The sequence below is a fragment of the Bubalus kerabau genome, chromosome 18, assembly GCF_029407905.1.
Source record: "Bubalus kerabau isolate K-KA32 ecotype Philippines breed swamp buffalo chromosome 18, PCC_UOA_SB_1v2, whole genome shotgun sequence".
Classification (NCBI taxonomy): Eukaryota; Metazoa; Chordata; class Mammalia; order Artiodactyla; family Bovidae; genus Bubalus; species Bubalus kerabau.
Genome location: NC_073641.1, coordinates 15,609,402 through 15,632,164, shown reverse-complemented (window position 1 = coordinate 15,632,164; position 22,763 = coordinate 15,609,402). Strand labels below are relative to the sequence as shown.

The window sequence follows — 22,763 nt, the reverse complement described above, 5'->3', positions numbered from 1 at the left end:
CTTAAATGATGATGGTAATACTGACAGGGGGAACTGTAAGGCTGTTGTGAAAGTTAACAACATGTTATTCAGGTTCTCTTTATTACTATTATTATTGCCAATGATTGCTAGGTATATGCAAAGTTAAAAGTATGACCTTTAACCCTCTGTTTATGGAAAAGCCTAGGAGACAGTGGCACTTTTCTTTTTTTAATGCCTTATTTCTTAAACTTCATCATCCCTGGATTTAGGGTTGGATCAGACAGGTCAGGACATGGAATGACTGCTAGGAAATCATTAGGGGATCACCTCAGACAGCCAGAGTCCACTCTCCTGAGCCCTGTTCTTTTCCCTAAACAGAGTACACCTATTGATTTCAGCAACTGCCTTTTTTTTGAGTTGAGATTTGCTTTCATGAAAATAACACTTTAGTTGTAAATGCTAAAAGCAACGAGTGAGTCTCTTAATTAGAATAATAGCCTATATAAGATTTGGTCCTTAGATATAACAAAGGCTCACGTAACTTGTTGAGCTTTAGTTTATATCATTTTGCTCCAGGTCTCACTGTGTTATATCCATTGAGAAACGACTGTCTGTAGCATCTCATAGGTTTAGACAGCTTTCTTCCTCTCAAAAACTTCTAACCAAACAGGAATCTAAGTTTACATTGTTTTCTAGGCTTTTATTGTCAAAGTATTTCCTGTAGCAATAAGGCTCCTGAGGTCTATATTCAACACCATTGAATTATTCATGTTGAAAACTAGAAAACACTTCTTGGGCTCTTTGGAACTCATAGTTGAAAACTGGGGTGGGAGTGATATTTGTTGGTCATCAGAAAGTAATATCATTCAAAGCCAGGCTGTTTTGCTCACCAGGCCCCCCTTCAGGCTGCCGATTCCTAAGGCTTACCCACGGTTTCTTTGTGAATGGACACAGTGACTGACTGTGGATTCCTTTCCTTTTCAAATTTAGCTATTTGCGGGGAAATTGAGCTTTTGAATTTTATAAGTTCTTTGTCCTCCTCATTTGAAAAATATTTAAATGATCTTGCCCAAAGGGCACACAGAGAAACGGCATGACTTTCAGGAAATTAGTAAGCAGTAGAGTTATTTTTAGCTTTTACTCCTAGCAAACATTTCCTTTTGTTCTTTAGAAGACATTGTTGATCTGTTCATTCATGGGCTGTGGTCTTTCCCCAACTACAGGATGGCTTCAGATAGAATAAGCCCTCTCTTCTCTACTCTGCGTGACGGAACTAGTGTTACTTCTCTTTAATTTTAACTCATGACTTACTCATTTGTTCATGTTTTTCTGCATTCTGGAGCACTGCCACTAACACATACATTTTATTGTTGTTTGGGGTGGATTTTCCCTCTCCCCAGCAAATACTAACCAAAAAATGTTCACACATGCAGGCTGTACAAAATTTATTTATTTTTTAGTCAAAATACTGTATAGTAATAGTTGATGGTGTAATTTTGTCCTAATTTTCTGTTAGGACTTATTTTGCTGGTATAGATACCATCTTTAGAAAGTTATGCGATTAGTATTACAGAATCCCAAATCCAGGATAGATGGTTACAAAGGCTGGCCTTTACACTTCAATGTCATGTTTGATCTTTGAAAAATCTTCCAGTACTTAGAGGAAATCAGGTTTTTAAGCAAGTACACTAACACTTCACTTTTACTCTTCACATAAAGGCAAGTTTGATATAAGACTAGATCCAAAATGATTTCACCATTTTGTAAAATCATAAATTTAACTTTTTCTTCTTTGATTTTTTTCTGTAACAGAGAGAGGTATTATAGTATCCGTGATTAAAGTTGGGGTTCTGACTCAGACCGCCTGGTTTAATATCCAGGTTCGACCATTAATCTCAGTATGCCTCAATTTCCTCATCTCATAAATGGAGATTGCAATTATTATACAATTGTTTTGGAATTTAAATCAGATAATCCATGAAAAAGCCTAGCAAAACACCTAACATAGTAAAGTCTCAATAGATGTTGGCTATTATAATTATTGGATACAATTATTTTCTCTATAGTGTAGGCTGTAGTTATTTTTAGAAGATTATATACAAGAAAGAGGCAAAAACATTCAGTTTTTCTGGAGCCCTTGACTTTCTCCCTTAAGAATTTTTTATTGGAATGTCCTCAAACAGAGGTTACCCAGTTCCATTGCCTAGTGAGTTTAGTTTCCCTCGGCCTGTCAGTATTTGCGGCTCTTCATATCTAGAATCAGCACACTTATAATAGGAAGTCAAGCAAAACAGTTTTTTGCATAAAGAGAGGGAGGCCGAATGTGAGATGGCATTGACATCTGTGCCTCTGCCCTGGGCCAAAAGCAGAATGGCCCATCTGCTGCCTCCTCCGCTGGTGACGCCCCGTCCTCTGCCTTCCTTCCATTTAGAGCCCTGGGGATGATGAAGTCAGGGAGAGAAGACTGGGATGCGAAGCATCTAAAGAGGGAAGCAGGACAGAGGTTCAGGGGAAAGTAGCAGAATCACCCCCATTCTGCAGCTGACGCAGTTGGGTAAATGCTAAGCATTCCTCTACCAATAGCAATTTTACGTGAGTTCTCTGGATGATGTCAAAGCTGAAAAACACCAGCCTGTCTAGTGAATTCCCATCTTTCTGGTTAAGAGCTTTCCTGACATCTGATTCAACAATTTACTAAACTTTCCTTTTTTAAAGAAAACTCTTTTTTTAACACTTAACTTAGAATAAGTCCTTTATTTTTACAAGGGGTACTTTAACTTCTGAGTATATCCTTTGTTTCTCTTTTCTTATAGCTGCATTAAACTCACCTCACTTACCAACTATTATACAATGCTAACTCCTACTGTAGAGGCTTCTTGTTTTAAGGTAACGTCTTCTACCCAATCTGAGAGCTACAGCTCAGGCTTTCTACAATATGGTTGTTTTAGAAACACTTGTTTAAAGCTTAAAGCACAAAACATCATACACCTGAAAGGGATATCAGTCTATAATGTTGTAATTTCACTCCTTAACTGATTTTGATGAAAACTTGAGTAGTTAAGTAATAGATTGATAAATACTCCAGAAGGCATGTACTGAGTAAACAAAAATATTCAAATAGCAAGGGGAACTAGGCTAGGGAGAGATTGTCTTAGATTATGAATCTCTTCAATTTTAATGGGAAACTTTTTTTTTTCTGGCCACACTGCTCGGTTTGCATAATCTTAGTTTCCCCAACCAGAGATTAAACCTTCGCCCCTGGTAGTAAAAGCATTGAGTCCTAAATCACTGGACCACCAGGGATGTTCCTGGGAAATTCTTTTAAAATATTTTTACTTTCAAAGCTTAAGGTTTCTTTTAACTTAAACTAATTTTTTTCAGTTATGATTTCCAGATGATTATTTCAAGTGTGTCTGTGATTCAGAAGAATGAAATATTATTTTAATGTAGATATTTGGGGACTGTTTTTCAGGCTGCTTGGCTACTTGTTTTACTTTCATTTAAATTTGAGGTTATCTTAACCTTCATTTAAAGAGGCGGTTGACTCTTGATTCTAACTTAAGTTTTAGTGAGTCGATTATAAATCATCATCTATGTAATTTTCATTCACTGCTTTTTAAAAAAGATTTTTATGTTTACTTTCTAGACCGACTTTGCACGATTTAGTGGAACAAACGTGGAAACTGACTTCGTAGAGGTGCCATCACAAATGCTTGAGAACTGGGTGTGGGACGCTGATTCCCTCCGAAGGCTGTCTAAGCATTATAAACATGGAAGCCCTATTACAGAAGATCTGCTTGAAAAGCTTGTTGCTTCTAGACTGGTCAACACAGGTATGACTTACCATTTTAGAAAATCAGAATTGCTTCATGGAGAATTGGTGGCGTCTTTTTTAGGTAAGTGGATTTATTTAGAGAAATACAGTTTCCATAGACAGAATGTGGACTGTTTGAAAAAGCAAGAGCAGCTCCAGGGCCTGGGGTCACGTCAGAAAGTGAGAAAAGCCGTGAGAAAAACACACTCCACAGACAGAGTGTAGGCCATCCCAGAAGGCAAGGGGCCTGCTGGCATCTTCTTCTATAGAACTTATTTCCTCTTTTGTAATGATAGCACCCCAGAGTGTTAACATGAGGTGGGAAGGCCACTAAGCATGTTGGAATACTGAACACTGGAATTATATCCAAGAAAAAAAGATGCATCTCCTTATAAATCTTAAATAGAATGAGGTGTCTTGCTCCAAACTTGTAATGAATACTGTTAGAATCCGTTTATGAAATCTCTGATCTTGTGATATTAGAACATGTAGTTCTCTCTTCTCCCAAACATGCACAAACATTCTTATGTTATTAGGTCTCCTGACCTTACGCCAGATTGTTTTGAGCAAAGTTGATCAGTCTCTCCACACCAACACTGCGCTGGATGCTGCAAGTGAATATGCCAAATACTGCACAGAAATTTTAGGTGTTGCAGCTACTCCAGGTATGTAAGTATACTTATCGCAGTTTCCTTCTTCCTGGGAAGCACAGGGTATACTTAACACTGCTAGAGAAGGCAGAGGGTGTCAGGCAGATTACCTAATGTAATTTATTTCTGATTTCTGAAACCAGGCCATGACTTTCAGATAAGCATACTTTTGTCCTTATGAGTTATCCTATCCAAATGTGCTTGAAGGGAAGGCGGCTCCAGCTCGGCAGCATTTTAGTGTAATCAGGCGTGAGCAATTGGCCTCCACTCAGAGCAGAGAAAGCCATTCAGTTTGGCAACATGGCCTGGCCCTGCCCTCCCTGTGTGCCCTGAGACTTCTGTAGGATTGCAGTCAGACCCTGGCACGAGGGACATTTAGAGAAAGGCACAAACTTCTACCTTGTGTCTGATTCTGCTTCCGAGGTCAGTTCAGGCAGTTTGACTCTCTAACCTGATATGATTTATGAGAATCGTGTGAGTGGGTGGGAGATGGTCAGACATACGCATTACATTTGTATTTATTGACTTCAAGCAAACATGCAGCTGTGCATGTAAACACAGCTGGAAAGGTGACTTTTTTCGATCAAAGAAACTGTTTTCTAATTGAGTCAGTCACATTTCTAGTGATAATAAAGGCCCAGGCCCCTCTCTTCCTTTTGTGATCTAGTACATGAACAGCAAACCTCGGGCCGCAGGCCTCCTTGACAGCATCCTTTCTGTAAAGTAGCCCTGGAGATAGATTGAATTGGCAAGACCTTTTTATAGCTTTTCAGGTAAAGAGTTCTTTTTCAGTAATTATGAACCTCAAGTACCATTCTGACCCATTTTAGATATAAATGGGTGTGACAAAGAGAAGGCTCAATATTATTAGAATATTTATAAGACACATACGTGTCTAAGGGACAAGAAAGGACTGAGTTGTCTGTTGGGTGTGGACGAAGCCTCTGAAACTATCGTTAGGCATTCCAGAGCCTAGGGCCGAAACCAGCTCTGAGGTGGCGCTGTCATAGGAGAGAAGTTTGTAAACATCTTGGCCAAGGACACCCATAAGCCCTGGGAGTGCTAGAGGTGACTAGATGCAAGGACCTGGCACTGTCCCCTCCCACAGCTGGACTCCCCATAGGAAGCCTTAGCTAGCTGAGAACCTGATATTTAACATCTGACATCACATTGTTTGAAATGTATCTTTTTTTTAAAGGCACAAATATGCCAGCAACTTTTGGACATTTGGCTGGGGGGTATGATGGCCAATATTATGGATATCTTTGGAGTGAAGTGTTTTCCATGGACATGTTTTACAGCTGTTTTAAAAAAGAAGGGATAATGAATCCTGAGGTATTGTATTGTTTTGTTTTTTCCCCTCCTTTTTTTACTTCTATACTTGCCCTGTCCCCCTTAACTCCTGGTGTAAAATATTTTTTACACCTAGATTTTGAGAATAAGAGGTCTGGTAACAACTTTTAAGTTTAAAAGTCTAGCATCTTCTCACATCATCATACATCATACATTTGCTTTCTATAGGTGATTAATTCTGTAAGTTTGAAAAAAAAAAAGCCTACTGTATTTACTTGCTTACTAGCGTTCCATTATATTGCATAATTAAAATTCAAAGCTTTGTTTATGCATCTGAGCATTTATAGCTGCTAGTTTTGACATGTGCCGTACAGTGTTTTCGTTTTATAGGTTGGGAAAGAAAAGTAAACTCCTTCCTGATATAAATGATCTGCCTACGTTTTGATACACTCTACATACTTTCATTATACGTTTTCTGTGGAAGTCAGCCTTTTTCTGTGATTGGTACACGCCACCTACAACACAGAGTTTGTAACCTAAATGCCTTTGAGTAATTTAAGCTGCCTCATTAACCTGAGCCGTTCCTTCCCGTGTGCAGTGACTTGACTGCCAGGTGGCTGCCAGCCAAACCTTCCTGAGTTACAGTCCCTCTGTCTCCGTTCTTGTTGAAGACTCATCTGTCAGGTTATTTCCAGGGCTGATAATTTTCCAGTGTGTTTTTCATTCTGTTTGATGCAGAAATTAGAAGAACAAAGTGTCAAAATCAGATTCTCTGTGTGTATTTCAACCGACTTATTCTCAAAACTTTGTGTTTCTGGATTGCATACTACCTTACACATGAGCACTGAAATAATGGATGTGATGTAGGCCACCATCCCTTCTCACCAGCCTTCACCCCCAAAACACCACCTCCAGAGTACCTACATTCTATTCCATAGCCTTTCCAATCCCTTCATCGTCCATCCATCCTACCCAGGCTATTAGGTCCCTGCAAGTCTCCTTCCATCCCCTGGCAACTCCACTTAAAGAACGATCAGTCACTGGCTTGTTCTCATAAATACCCTGACTTCTGCATGACCTTCAGCCAGTATCCAGCCCTGGATTCCTCTACCATCTCATTTAGAGATGGTACCCTTGGGGTTCAGATTCCCCTTCTGCAGAATATCCTGAGGCTCCATTTGATGCCCCGCTGCAGAGTCCAGCTGTCTGGACCTCCAGTGTAACTTCACAGTCCTGCTCACTTCCCTAATTGGGGTCCCCACCACCTGTCTCCCTTTCAGCAGGTGCTCTGTCCTCTCTACTAAGGACATTAAGAGCATTGAAAGTGAGTACCTTCATCTTCAATATTTAACTTCTTCCCTCCTGTCTCAGAAGATGGGTGTGTGATACTAAGACTCACTGGTTTACCATCTCAGGAAAAAAACTTACCACTGACTGATAATCTCAGTGCTACCACTCAGTCGTTCTTGCTTTCACAGCCTACTGTCTTGGTGTAAGAAACAGTTTCTGCACACCTCTGCTTCCAGACTTTTGCCTCCACCAACTGAATTGGAAAGTTGTTACCCTCCCCTCCAGAGTAACCACTGATGATCCAGTTGCCAACTCTCAAAGGCCCTCATCTACCTTTTGTCTTGTTTTATTCCTGCTTCTCGGTATTCCTGTCTTTGTCACAGCCCTTAGCTAAGCAAACAGATCCCGTCTGTATTTCCCAGAACTCTCAGCCTGGCAGCCAGATTTCTGTGTTCCCTTGGGTCTTTCTTCCTTCACAAATTTATTCATTCTGCTTCTTCCACCTAAAATCTATGCCTTCCTTGTCTGCGCCTCTCCAGAACTCTGCTGTTCATAAAGGCCCTATTCAAACGGCCACTCATTTATGAAGTCTTCCAGATCACTGAAACCAGAAGTGATCTTTCCATCCTCTGAACAGAAGAGTGAACTTGGGCATGGAATATACAGTCTCAATAAGCTTTTTCTTGTGTCTGGAATGTTTAATATAATTATCTTACAGAATAACAAGATCAGGTTATAAACTATTTTGTACCATAGAATGTGAATTCTGATTTTAAAATACGCATTTAGAAAAAAGTACATCAAAATATTGTCAGTTATTATCTTTGGTAAGTTTATGATTGTTCAGTATTTTCCTGTACTTTCTATAGAGCGTTTCCTTATGTTTACATAGAGCATGGATTATTGTAGAAATCAGAAAACCGTGTTTAAAGAGACACAAGGTCCAGGTATGTAAGAGTATAATTGTGACCTCCACTGGCTCTTAAGTCATTGGCGAGGCTTCCTGGCACAAGTACTACATCACCTCTTTCATCTCCTCTACTCCACTCACTTGACCACACCTTCGGGAGCCTCCACTCCTCCTCTGCTCCTCCAGCTGTCACGGTAACAGCCAAAGTACTGATTCCAGTGGATCCCAGGGAACCCGCAGTTCCGGCAGGAGGGATCCCTGCCATCATGCATCTGTGTGCCTCCTTTCTTCTCAGGCTTCACTGCTTGGCAGCCTGACTGCTCTTAATTCAGACAAAAGGGCAGGGTTGAACGTGGAGGAAGCAAGATCCCATACAACCTGGAGTTGCCTTGTGGTGTCAAAACCTGTTTTAAGTTTGACTGAAATTCTAGATTCCGCTGTGCCAGGAAGTTGGCTTTAATCCCTTCTTTTCTCCTTCCTGTTAAATACTCTGGAACATCATGTCGTTTCCTGCTCCTCTGCTGTTACAGCAATAGTGAGTCCGGCTCCAGAGGCCAAGAAGAATCCACTGCACCCACCCTCACACTCTTCAATTCAGATATCCATTTATTTAAAAACTAACACTTTGGAATAACAATCCTGTTCTACAGAAGCATCTGTCATTATTACAACTATGTCATGATGAAGGGAAAGAATTTTTGTGGTATGAAGAAGTACTGAATTTGATCTGAAGCTGTGGGAATCAGAGCAGGCACAATATATCATACAGTCTTGTTGTCTCAAGACCCCTCACCCTCCCCAGTACGTATATTTGGAGCATTTTGAGAAAATAGCAGGGTGGCCCTTCAAGGAGTCAGTACCTGCTTTTCTTAGTCCCCAAGCTCTAGAGAGGCTGGGAGCTGAAAGATCATGTATTGTTGACATTATTGTTCATGGTCATTAGTATCAACAGAAGAACATCGCCAGGCCTCACCTCTGTAACCTCTTACCATCCTGCAAAGCCTGGGGTCTGAGAACCATTTTAGATCTCAACAAGCAGAACCGCAGAAAGTGTGCAACTTACTGGGAAAACAGTAGTAGGAGGAGTCGAATATAAGCCTGCAGTCTTCTGTGCCCTACGTGTTAGCAACAAAATATTTTATAGTACTGTTGTTTGATAGCCTCTATCAAAGGTTTAGAAGTGGCTCCTTACCTGAAATAGCCTGAAAGTTTGCTTCCTCTGGTTTTATCTCTAATTTTCTATGATCTTCATCTTAACTGTATAGTTTGTTAAATATAACAGTATCTTTAGCTTTTACTTTTTCGACTCATCTCTTAAATAACTATGGAAGGGAGCTACTTGGGAGTAACAGTTTACCAGCAAACTCTAGGAGCTCTTTCAGGATCCCTTTAAGGTTCCGAAACGTGGTTTCAAAATCCAGCAGCTAATCGTAGGGTTGAAGGAATGAGGGCATTTTAACAAGGGCCATTTCTTTTTATAATGCAACTTCATTGTGGGAAAATTTCCTAAAAAGTAATAGACATGCAGATTCAAAGGCAATTATATTGTTAAGCTAGAATTATGTTCCTCCTCTTCTGCATTTAGAGTAATTGCTAAGCTTTGTTTTTTTCCATTAGTGAAGAAGATTACAGCCAAGTATCACATGCAGAAATGAATACTGAGAAAGTCAAAGATAGTGAAGTATAACTGTCCACAGTGCCATAAGGAAGTACCTAGATCTTACATACAATAATGGACAGAGAAACATATAAAGAATCTTGGCTAAACAGGAAGAAGAATTACGTGCCGGGGACTTGCCTGGTGGTCCAGTGGTTAAGCTCCGTGCTTCCACTGCAGGGGGCACAGATTTGGTCCCTGATCAGATGGGAACTGAGATCCCACATGCCGTATGATACAGCTAAAAAACTAAAGAGGAAAATTACGTGATAAAGTGTATTATAAAGCTAAGTATTCCAGGGCCTAGGCCCAATTTCTGCTTAAATGCGTTGCTAAGAGAGAACATGAAATTTCCTCTCCTGATGGGCCTTACAAATGGATTAAATTTCAGCTTCTCTGACCTACCACCCCAAAGCTAATTTTTCTTACACTTCAACTTTTTCTAACAGCATTAAATTCTGCCTGATTTAAGGGAAAAAGGAAGGAAATGGGGTTGATGTCCAACCTACTTCTTGAATATTTTCAATGCCAGACCTTCTAAGCCTTGAATTCCAACCAGCTGGAAGCAGTTTTTCTTCCTTTTTGTGTTCTTCCAGCCCTTCTTTGTGTTTCTGTTAGAACTCTAGAAATCTGCCTTGCTAATTATCTATTTCTTTATCTCACCTTCTGGATTATGAGGCTCTTGTAATAGGAACTGTTTTATTCATCTTAGTGTTCATCCTCTGTATCAAAATACTTACATTGCTGGACCCAACTGGCAGCTCCCCGACCTGCTTCCTCTGATCTGTTCCCCTAATACACGGGACTGGCCAGGCTGCCCTTTTTTTCTCCAGATCTCTTCCCTCCCCATAAATATTTACTCATCCCTCCTCACAAATTGAAACTTCGCTCAAGTTTTCCAGATGACCTCTTTGAGTCAAGGGGCGATTCCGATGCTGTTCTCTCTGACTACCAACACCAGTCTTTCACCTTCTCCCTCCTTCCTGTTTGTCGTCAAAGGTATTCTTTTTCCCACTCACAACCTCCGCACCCTCACTCATAGAAAACAAAGGAAGTGCTGCGGGGAAGAAGTGTACAGATGAGCTATGGAAGGACAGGTTTCAATATCCAGTGTAAAAGCGGGCTGGTGAGCCTGTTAGGCGCCTGGCTGTCATTGCTTGTCCTTGGGCGGATGCTCTCTGCCCTGATGCCTGCTACTCAGAGCAGGAGGAGACACCGGACTCTACTGCCTAGACGCAGTCACAGGAAGCAGGAGGAAGGGAGGGTTGGAAGGCCGGGGGAGCTCGCGTGTGCTCCTGCAGAGAAGCCAGAGGTGGCACGAGACCCAGACTGCTTCCCATTTATGTGTTCTCGTAGACGATGGGTGTCCTTCACTCAGATAATTATGAGTGCTCAAAGAAAGTGAAAGGGCATGGCAACCCACTGCAGTATTCTTGCCTGGAGAATCCCACGGACAGAGGAGCCTGGCAGGCTACAGTCCATGGGGTCACAAAGAGTCGGACACGACTGAGCGACTAACACACACCTAAGAGCTTCCCTTGGTGGCTCAGATGGTGAAGAATCTGCCTACAATGAAGGAGACCCGGGTTCCATCCTTGGGTCAGGAAGATCCCCTGGAGAAGAGAATAGCTACCCACTCCAGTATTCTTGCCTGGAGAATTCTATGGACAGAGGAGCCTGGCACGCCACAGCCCATGGGGTCACAAAGAGTCAGACATGGTTGAGCAGCTAACACAAGATTATTGCATAAAGTGAGTGCCTTGTCTCTCCTACTTAGTATTCCTGAGTCAGACTCAGTCATGTCTGACTCTTTGCGACCCCATGGACTGTATTAACCCACCAGGCTCCTCTGTCCATGGAATTTTTCGAGTAAGAATACTGGAATGAATTCCCATTTCCCACTCCAAGGGGCCTTCCCTACCCAGGAATTGAAACCCCTCTCTTGTGTCTCCTGCATTGGCAGGCAGATTCTTTACCACTGCATCACCTGGGAAGTCCACTTAGTATACTGTTGTATACTAAGTATACACTACAGAATACTAGTATACTTAGTATAATATTTTATACTAATAGTGGAAATGAAGTCTCTTGTGCTTTTTTCTAGCTTTATTAGGAGACAGAACTAATTTTAAGGAAATGCTGAAACAGGAATGCATCTGTTTCCCTGACTATATATGAGTAACTGAACTTAGGGACAGTATGAGAAAGAAAATGAAAGGAGAGGTAGATGACGACTCAGGTTTGTTGAATACCACCATCTAGCAGGAAAGATTCTAGGGAGCAGGCAAGGTGCTAAAACCATTGCTCAGATTCCTCATATACTGAGGGAGGTAGGCATATTCCCACCTTACAGATAAGGGAACTAAGGCCCAAGGCCACATAGCTGAGGATGAAGCCAAGATTTTAACCTGGGCCTGATTCCAAAATTCTTGATCTTGCTTTAAAAAACATCAATGTTGAGGATTTGCCTGGTGGTCCAGTGGTTAAGACTCTGTGCTTCTACTGCAGGGGACACAGGTTCGATCCCTGCTTGGGGAACTAAGATCCTGCATGCTGTGGGGAGCAGCCAAAAATAAAGAAATCTGAACATATTTTTTTAAAAAGAAAGAAAGAAACCATCAGTATTACAGAGGATTTACACAGTTGCCAAAAGATACATGTTAACCTTCCAGGAGTAAAAACCACAGAGGTGACCGATGATAATTTTCCCTTCCCTAAATGACTAACAGGAGCGCTTACTCTATACAGACCCTCCTGCAGGGGTTTTCAAGCATGGAAGTTTCTAGTGGTTGTCTTAGAGCTTCTCTTCCTGCTTTGCTCACAGTTATGGTTCCTCCATTATATAAACAGAGGAGAACCACTCACACCACAGACTCTGTCCACCTGTAGCATTTGTCTCCCAGACAGCGTTCTCCCACCCAGGGAACCAGTACCTTCCTAACACACAAATTCACTTAACTGTTTTTTTGTTTGTTTGTTTGTTTAAAGAAAAGCAAGATCCTATTACCAAAATGACTCTTAAACTCTTCTTCAAACTTCATTGCCAAGGAAATGAAACTATTAAGAGACCATTGCTCTGTAATTCAGGAAATTGAATCAAGTTGTGTGGAGCTGTAAGCAGGGGAGGACCTGTGCTGTTCTGAGCCACGTACTGTGAGACTAAACAGTGCCCAGCTGTACAGTGACTTTACCACCAAGGGAGATGAGAACCGGCTCTTCACAGCAGCGTGCAGCCCCTCTAAACCTTGCTGCTCTTCACTGTCCACAGTTACAGTTCTCGGTGCAAAAGGAGAATATTCTGGCAGATGTCCACATTTGGGTGATTTTTTTAACTTTAAAATTTTCATTATTTTTCCTATAGTTGTGCAATAAAATACACCTTTTTAAAAGACTCTCAGATCTTGAGCATTAAGAATTTCTGCAGGTAAATACTAATAATTGCGGCTGCATGATAGGTTCAAGAGGGTTGACTGTACTCTTGTCTCAAATATTAGTATGTATTGAAAATATTTCCATAATAAATGGCTTAAATTATTTTTATGTTCAGATCAATTTAATTCACATTTTCTAAGTTCCTATACTGCTTCACGCAGGGAGAACAGCCCTTCCTTCCCCCACACCACCCCACCTACTGATTTGCTGTTGTTCAGTTGCTCAGTTGTGTCCAACGCTTTGTGACCCCAATGACTGCAGCACACCAGGCTTCCCTGTCCTTCACTGTCTCCCAGAGTTTGCTCAGACTCACGTCCTTTGAGTTGGTGATGCCATCCAACCACCTCATCCTCTGTCATTCCCTTCTCCTCCTGCCTTCAGTCTTTCCCAGCATCTGATTCTTTTCCAGTGAGTCAGTTCCTTGCATCAAGTGGCCAAAGTTTTGGAGCTTCAGCTTCATCATGAGTTCTTCCAGTGAATATTCAGGGTTGATTTCCTTTAGGATTGATTGGTTTGATCTCTTTGCTGTCCAGGGGACTCTCAGGAGTCTTCTCTAGTACCACAGTTCAGAGGCATCAATTCTTTGGTACTTAGCCTTTTTTATTTTTCAGCTCTCACATCTGTACATGACTACTGGAAAAACCATAGCTTTGACCATACAGGCATTTATAGGCAAAGTAATGTCTCTCCTTTTTAATACACTGTCTAGGTTTATCATTTCTTTTCTTCCAAGGAGCAAACATCTTTTAATTTCCTGATTGCAGTCACCATCTGAAGTGATTTTGGAGCCCAAGAAAATAGTCTGTCACTGTTTGCATTGTTTCCCCATCTATTTGCCATGAAGTGATGGGATCGGATGCCATGATCCTTGTTTTTTGAATGTTGTTTTTTTCACTCTCCTATTTCACCTTCATTAAGAAGCTCTTTAATTCCTCTTTGCTTTCTTCTGTAAGGGTGGTGTCATCTGCATATCTGAGGTTATTAATATAATATAATAGTCTTGATTCCAGCTTGTGCTTCATCCAGCCCAGCATTTCGCATGGTGTACTCTGCATAGACGTTAAATAAGCAGGGTGACAATACACAGGCTTGACATACTCCTTTCCCAATTTGGAACCAGTCTGTTGTTCCATGTCCAGTTCTAACTGTTACTTCTTGACTTGCATACAGGTTTCACAGGAGGCAGGTAAGGTGATCTGGTTTTCCTATCTCTAAGAATTTTACACAGTTTGTTGTGATCTGCACAGTCAAAGGCTTTATCATAGTCAATGAAGCAGAAGTAGATTTTTTTTGGAATTCTCTAGCTTTTTCTTGATCCAATAGATGTTGGCAATTTGATCTCTGGTTCCTCTGCCTTTTCTAAATCCAACTTGTACATCTGAAAGTTATCGGTTCACATACTTTTGATGCCTAGCTTGAAGGATTTTGAGCATTACTTTGCTAGCATGTGAAATGAATGCACTTGTGGTAGTTTAAAGATTCTTTGGCATTGCCCTTGTTTGGGGCAATGAAAACTGACCTTTTCCAGTCTTGTGGCAACTGCTGAGTTTTCCCGATTTGCTGGCATATTGAGTGCAGTAGTTTAACGTCATCGTCTTTTAGAGTTTGAATTAGCTCAGCTGGAATTCCATCACCTCCACTAGCTTTGTTTGTACTGATGCTTCCAAGGCCCACTTGACCTCACACCAGGAGGCTGGCTCTAGGTGTGTGATCACACCATCATGGTTATCCAGTTCGTTAAGATCTTTTTTGTATAGTTCTTCTGTGTATTTTTCCCACATTTTCTTAATATCTTCTCTTTCTGTTAGGTCCATACCATTTCTGTCCTTTATTTGCATGAAATGTTCCCTTGGTATCTTTTATTTTCTTGAAGAGATCTCTAGTCTTTCCCATTCTATTGTTTTCCTCTATTTCTTTGCCTCGTTCACTTTAAAAGGCTCTCTGATCTCTCCTTGCTATTCTCTGGAGCTCTGCATTCAGATGGGTATATCTCTCCTTTTCTCCTTTGCCTTTTGCTTCTCTTCTTTCTCAGCTATTTGGAAGGCCTCCTTAGACAACCATTTTGCCTTTTTGCATTTCTTTTTCTTGGGGATGGTTTTGATCACTGCCTCTTTTACAGTGTTATGAACCTCCGTCCATAGTTCTTCAGGCACTCTGTTTATCAGATCTAGTCCCATGAACCTATTTCACTTCCACTGTATAATCATAAGAGATTTGATTTAGGTCATACCTGGATGGCCTAGTGGTTTTCCCTACGTTCTTCAATTTACATCTGAATTTTGCAGTAAGGAGTTCATGATCTGAGCCACAGTCAGCCCCAGTCTTGTTTTAGCTGACTGTATGGAGCTTCTCCATCTTTGGCTACAAAGAATATAATCAGTCTGATTTCAGTATTAACCATCTGGTGATGTTCATGTGTAGAGTTGTCTTGTGTTGTTGGCTACTCTATAGGTATGGGGCCTAGAACATAAGATGACCCTTAGAGGGGCTTGTTAGACAGTGTTCTAGTATGACACTGAAGAAGTGGTAGAAACCTTCTTGCCTTATTTACAAGTTTTGAATAAATTTTCTTAAAAAGGAGGGGCCTGTAATCACTCATAATGGACTTCCTGAAAATCCTGGTAATGACAGTTTAAAAGATATGTCATTTCGTGCTTGGTCACAGCAATTAATTACTTTTTTAATAGTGATCTAGAACCTAAAATGCAAATGATGGCTATTCTTATTACAGACTTTATTATTCTAAAAAGTAGCAGATCAGAGATCTTGAGCCCAGTACAGCTTACCCCTTCCCTTTCTTTCATTGCCCAACGTCTCTAAATTTGACCAGTGTTAAATCAGTGGATTAGGTAAGGTTTAGTTAGTTACACTCATGTTTTAGGATCTAGATCACTATTGAAACAGTAATTAATTGCTCCAGAACAAACAAGAAATGACACATCTTTTTTTTTCTTTCTCAAGGAAATTAAACCTAGCTCTAAACTGTCACTACCAGGGTTTTCAGGAAGTCCATTATCAGTGATTGCAGGTGCCTCCTTTTTAAGAGAATTTATTCAAAACCTGTAAATAAGGCAACAGGTTGCTACCGCTTCTTCAGTGTCATGCTAGAACCTTGTTCAACAAGCCCCTCTCGGGTTGATCTCTTGCATTCTAGGCCTCAGACCTGTAGAGCTACTGAGCGCTTGAAATGTGGCCAGTGCTATTGAAGAATTGAGACGTGCTGTAAATGTAAAAAACACACTAGATTTTGAAGACATACCACAAAAAATAAATCCCAATAATTGATACGTGTTGAAAGGATAATATTACAGACCTCCTGGTTTAAATAAAATATTAAAATTAATTTTACCTATTTTCTTCTCTTTTTAAACATGATTTCCAGAAATTTTTAAGTTATACATGTGGCTCACATTATATTTCTACTGGACAGTGCTCTCCAGAGTTTATGGAAAGTAACTTCATTTCACTAATTGTTTACTCCTGATTAAGACTCATCTGTGAGGTTAGCTGTGTGCTTATAGATCATTAATAAGTTTCAGATGATTTCTGTTTATAGTCAAAACCTGAAAAGTTGTTTTGTGTGTGTGTGACCCTTGTAGGACTTTAAGTAGTTTTGTATCTGACTTGGTAGATTTCCTTCATCAGCATTTTATTTTCTTTAACAGTTTGACTAGACATCTCTGATGGTTGTACCAAACAGAATCATTGTCATAAGTCAAAAATGAGGTTACTTTTGTTTCTGGAAATTCTCAAGCTATTTATGTACTCAGGGAGGCCATTAGTAGCTGTTCAAATGATTTAATGGATATAAATTTGCATCTTAACCCTGAACTGTTTTATAGGTAGATTTAGAATTAAGCTTCATTGAATTGTCTTGCCTTTCAAAAGGACAGTGAAAAGGAAGTGAAAATATTGAATAATGCTGATACTGAATTTCAGTTGTTTTCTTTCACTTTATCTGCTTATGTATTTGTGTAAATAAAGGCAGAGGAACTGTTGTATGCTTTACACTTCTAGACCTTGTCCCCAGCAAATTTACAAAGGTCTTCCTTCCTCGTGTGGAGCCCACAAAACTGTGGGACATGGGTTGTGGCCTTACCCCCACCCATAAGGAAGAAGAGTTTTTTTTATGAGGCCTTCATAAAGATATGGCAGAAATTGTTTTGACAGCAGCAGCTGGGCTACTGTTTCCAGGTACACACAGTCCCTGTTTGTAGCCTAATTGAACTCCTGTTTTGCTAACTCTTTCGAAATCACATTTTAGATGGGGTAGCAAATAGAAGACTGTTTAAGCTTCCATTTGGCTATTTTTTGTTTGTCTGTTTGCTCATATTGTCAGCATGCTGCTGAGGATCTAAGGAGACGAGACAGTAATAAAGGGAAGTGTGGAAGACCGGAGGTCTAAGCTCCAGATCTCTTAGCTACCAAAGTAAATAAATACTACAAAGCTGTAGTCTAGGGGAAGGAGAACATCCAGAATAAAGCTAAAGTCCCTTTTTTTCCTCTTTTGCATCTAGAGATTTGGAAAATTGCTATAACCATGAATTATTAGGCATGCTTTATTTTATTAGGTTGGAATGAAATACAGAAACCTGATCCTGAAACCTGGGGGATCTCTGGACGGCATGGACATGCTCCAAAATTTCTTGACACGTGAGCCAAACCAAAAAGCGTTTCTAATGAGCCGAGGCCTGCCTGCTCCGTGAACTGGGGCTCTTTGGGAGCCATCCATGTCTGGAGGACAAGCGACATCACCACGTGTTACTGGCCTGGAAACTGAAGGGAGTTTTGCAGATGAAAATGTAGATTTCTATTAACTTCCTTTTGTTTTTTAATTTGAAAAATTATACAGATGTAAATGGAATTCTAAATACTTTGACCTAAGAAAAGATGTGTTAGAAAATAATTGTACTATAAACTTTCATAAAAATGGATGTGATTTCTTTTTATAAAAGTTTCATATGAATCCAATTTGATTTTTTTACAATTATAATCTAGATAATATAATGTAAGAGGGCTAAGAATTTTTTAATTGAATCATATACATTATCTACTTTGATCCTTCTTATATCTCAAAGTTTTATACTTGGGATTTCTCAGCTGATAAATGAATCACGTTCCTCTGATAAATATTTTCTCAGAGCCTTGCATCCATTTTAACTCTCTATCTCCCAGTAAAGTGTGACCTCTTTGCCTGCATATATCTGGGCCAGGGGACTATGCCTCAGTAATGCATGTATCTTTGTATTTCAGGCCTCATGATTTCCAACTTTCCGCCACACTTGATTAATGTTCTTCTAATTGGTTTAGTCTTTCCTGTCTGATGTCCAGTCAGAGAGTACCAAAAAATGAGTTTTAGCTGAAATGGCCTAATGTATATTATGAGTTTTAATCTCAAGTTAGAGTATTTGAGATCTTGGCTTAGAGGTTCATTTCCACTTCAGCATATAAGATTGTCGTGTTTACCAGTTAGAACACTAAAGCAAATCTAAGATTATTTTTCTCTTCTCGGGTTTCTGGTAAACAGCAAGGTCTTTGCCTCCTTTACTCTGCTGCTCACCTGAAGTGGCAGGTAAATTATCACAAAGGCCTGTCTCGAGTGCTACAGGAAGAGAGCTGAACTGAAGCATAAAAAGTCCAGAAACCCCAGGAAATGAGTGGATTCTGCACAGGAGTCTGTGAGGACGGCCGCTCCAGTGTTACGTGTGCTTCAGCTCAGCCATGGGGAAGAGGCCCCTCTGCGGCTTGTTTCATCTGGTGATTTTAAGCGAGCCTTTGGAGCTCTTTAGCTCTCTTTCCTGTGGGCCTAAATTTGAATTTGCAAACCAGGAAACTTACATACTTACTTTTCCTCTAGGAGTCTACTCAATGAGGAAAGCAAAATAGGATAATAAAAAAAATTTTTTAATTAAAAACTAACTTGGAATGTATGCATCTGATAGGACTTCTAATTGTTTCCCAGTATGTACTGAGGTATGACTCTGCCGGCCAGGGACAAAATTAGAACCTTTCCATTCTCTAATCCAAATGGACTTTGTGCTAAATAAAAAGATATTATGCTGCAAAGTCAAATTATAGACAGCAGGAAAAATCAAGAGCTGTAGTGACACAGAAGAAAATTCAGATTATTATTGTCAAGCAAAATACCCTAAACATCACAGGAAATCCCAGCCTCCCTTCTGAGACAATTGCCTGGCCCTCTCACCCCCATATTCATCCCGTGTCATCATCTCCGGTCCTTAAAACTGTTGTTTTTGTTTTGTTTTGGTTCTTTTTTTTTTTGGTCTTAGCAACGTATGGTACTTTTTTCATATCTTTTTTTTCCCCAGACTGTTGTGTTTTCCAGTTTCAGGCAAAAACTCTCTTCAGCTTTTTCTATTGCCCAGTTTGTCTCCTTAACAACAATAACTTTTATCATTTTAAATCTTATTTCATGTGGAAAAACTAATATTTGGTATGGAAAAGTCTACACACAATAAAATTACATTATTATCCAAGAAAATGAATTCACATTTCTTTTATACTTTAATGTTAAAACTGAAATGTATAAGAAAATGGAAGTACTGTGATATTCTTTTTATTTAGGGTTCACATCTGATATTTAAAATCTATCAAAGAACATAATGTCTACCAACAGATGAATGGGTAAAGAAGATCACACACACACACACACACAGAGGAATACTGCTGCTGCTGCTGCTAAGTCGCTTCAGTCGTGTCCGACTCTGTGTGACCCCATAGACGGCAGCCCACCAGGCTCCCCTGTCCCTGGGATTCTTCAGGCAAGAACACTGGAGTGGGCTGCCATTTCCTTCTCCAATGCATGAAAGGGAAAAGTGAAAGTGAAGTCATTCAGTCGTGTCCGACTCTTCGCGACCCCATGGACTGCAGCCCACCAGGCTCCTCTATCCATGGGATTCTGCAGGCAGGAGCACTGGAGTGGGTGCCGTCGCCTTCTCCATACAGATGTATAACTGAGTCATTTTACTGTACAGCAGAAATTAACACAAGTAACAAATCACAAGAAGTAGTAAATCAACTATACTTGAATAAAAATTTAAAAATTACCAAATAACAGCAATAGAAGCAAACACTCGTCAAGAAATATTCTCTAGCATAATTCAAATTAAAGACCTGGTTTTTAAGCCTTTTTGAATGTGGCCAACCATTTCTTGTTCTTTTTTTCCCCCTAGATCTGCACATAGAGTGTTGGTGAGTGTTCTGAATGGTGGAAAACTATAAAAATTGTAATTGACCAACCTACACTTTAGATTTATGGACTAAGACACATATAATAAGGTATCTCTCAGTTATTGAAACAGGAGATTTGGACCTGTTTCAGGTTTTCAGGAAGTCGTTAGTTCACTGAGGGCAGGTTCTTAAACATCTCAGGTGTAGTATGCCTGGTTCCATTTTAAGATGCAACAAAGAAGAGAAAGAAAAGTGCTAATGTGATGCCACTTAATACAGATTTTTTCCCCTTCTAATACAAATGTTGCATGTTACCTAGATAAAGAACTGAAAATTATCTTGAGTAGTTACACCAAAATCTTGCCTTCTTAAACTCTTATAATGAAGGATAGATATCTGTAGCTCTTTACCCTTGACAGACCACTTTGTGTAAGAGACCAAAATCAAGAAAGTAGCTCATAAACGTTTTTGATATGATTTGGTATTTGTAGGTGATTGCCTTAATTAGTGGAGAAGGCAATGGCAACCCACTCCAGTACTCTTGCCTGGAAAATCCCATGGACGGAGGAGCCTGGTGGGCTGCACTCCATGGGGTCGCTAGGAGTCGGACACGACTGAGCGACTTCACTTTCACTTTTCACTTTCATGCATTGGAGAAGGAAATGGCAACCCACTCCAGTGTTCTTGCCTGGAGAATCCCAGGGACGGAGAGCCTGGTGGGCTGCCGTCTATGGGGTCACACAGAGTCAGATACAACTGAAGCGACTTAGTAGCAGCCTTAATTAGTAGAGAATGACAACTTTCTACTTTACCATTTTACCTTTATCCTTTGGGTGCGAACTAAGGTGGATAGGGATCCGGCCTTCCTAGTGAATGTGTTGGTTCATTCATGACTATTTTTCACGTTTTCCTTTTCTGTCATTCACAAGAATGACATTTTTCATGTTTGCAGGAGATTGCATCAAAATACTAATCTCCCAAATTGGGTTTTGGCATAGTTAGCTGATAAAAAGTGTTAAAAAAAAAAACAACCCTATTCCATCTGACCAGATAAAACGACCAAGGTTTCTTTCTTCCCTCAACATGACATTATTACAGTTATGTCTCATCTGAAACTGGATAGCCCTTCAAAACTGAATATGCCTTCTCTTATGAACACTTGATGAGAATAAAAGCAAAAAAGATATACATGCTTTTATTTTCTTTGAAAAGTAGTCAATATCCAAAGTTTACTTTTTTGGATTTTTTTTTTCATTCAATCCACAAATTTTTATTGAGTACCTACTATGTAGCAGCTCTCTTCTAGCTCCCTGGACTATAACAGTATAAAGCTTACAGTCTGGTGGGAGTAGGGATCAGGAGAGACAATAGCAATGGGTGGGCAATAAATGCAATAGCAAAGTAAATTCCATAGGGTGGGGCTTCCCTGGTGGCTCAGAGGTAAAGAATCCACCTGCAAACACAGTAGACACAGGTTCGATCCCTGGTCCTGTAAGATCCCATATGTCTCAGAGCAACTGGAGGGACCGTCCTGAAGGCCAGGGGCTGGCTCTGCTGCTACTGCTGCTAAGTCGCTTCAGTCGTGTCTGACTCTGTGCGGCCCCACAGATGGCAGCCCACCAGGCTCCCCTGTCCCTGGGATTCTCAAGGCAAGAACACTGGAGTGGGTTGCCATTTTCTTCTCCAATGCATAAGAGCCCGACTCTCAGCAACCCCATGGACTGTAGCCCACCAGGCTCCTCCGTCCATGGGATTTTCCAGGCAAGAACACTGGAGTGGGTTGCCATTGCCTTCTCCAGCTGCTGGCTGAAGTGGCTCCAAACCTCACGGCTGCCTAGCTGGGGCTTGGCCCACACCTGAAGCTCATATTCCGTGTCTGGAGTGAGATTCTCCAGGGAGATCCATCCCTGGTTCTGCCTGAGCGTCAGCAGCAGGGCATCCTCCCAGATGTGGTCCGTGCCCCTTAACCGGACCTTGAACTCCATGTCATTTTGAATGTAGTGGGATACCCGGGTGACGGTCCAGGTTGTGTTTCACCTGTGGGTCTCTATGTGGACAACTTGGAGGGAGTGGGGCAGAATCAGAGGAATGTAATCGAAGGGCTTGATATCCTGGGTCATCATTCTCCACTCCATGCCTTTGTAGCACATCACCATCAATTTCATGACATCCACTGCAGTCAGTTTCTGAGCTTCTGGAGAATGTCCTAGGACCAGCTTGCCCAGGAGCCCGGCTTCACTGGTTGCAGCTCACAGGCATGGTTCCATTGTTTTGTAGGAAAAAGCACCTCTCTCATAGGCTGAAGGTTCTGCAAGTAGCAGGTGGTGGCTTGTAGAGCCTCATTTGGCTCCAGATGCAGGAGACATTGGTTCTCAAGTTATAGAAGCATGTGATGAAAGTAGGGAAAACCACTAGACCATTCAGGTATGACCTAAATCAAATCCCTTACCATTATACAGTGGAAGAGACAAATAGATTTAAGGGACTAGATCTGATAGACAGAGTGCCTGATGAACTATGGACAGAGGTTTGTGACATTCTACAGGAGACAGGGAACAAGACCAT

General features: G+C 40.7%; 1 protein-coding gene across 3 annotated transcripts in view; it reads left to right on the top strand.

The window, feature by feature from the left end:
* The window catches only part of NLN (neurolysin), a 93,323-nt gene extending 73,957 nt beyond the window's left edge, over window positions 1–19,366 (top strand). For all 3 annotated transcript variants that reach the window (XM_055554450.1, XM_055554449.1, XM_055554448.1), the window contains 4 exons: window positions 3,608–3,794; window positions 4,312–4,440; window positions 5,624–5,760; window positions 17,579–19,366. In XM_055554450.1, coding sequence (XP_055410425.1) covers window positions 3,608–3,794; window positions 4,312–4,440; window positions 5,624–5,760; window positions 17,579–17,713 — 588 coding nt within the window. In that variant the 3' untranslated portion in view covers window positions 17,714–19,366. The remainder of the gene's footprint in view (window positions 1–3,607; window positions 3,795–4,311; window positions 4,441–5,623; window positions 5,761–17,578) is intronic.
* Window positions 19,367–22,763: the final 3,397 nt, after the last annotated feature.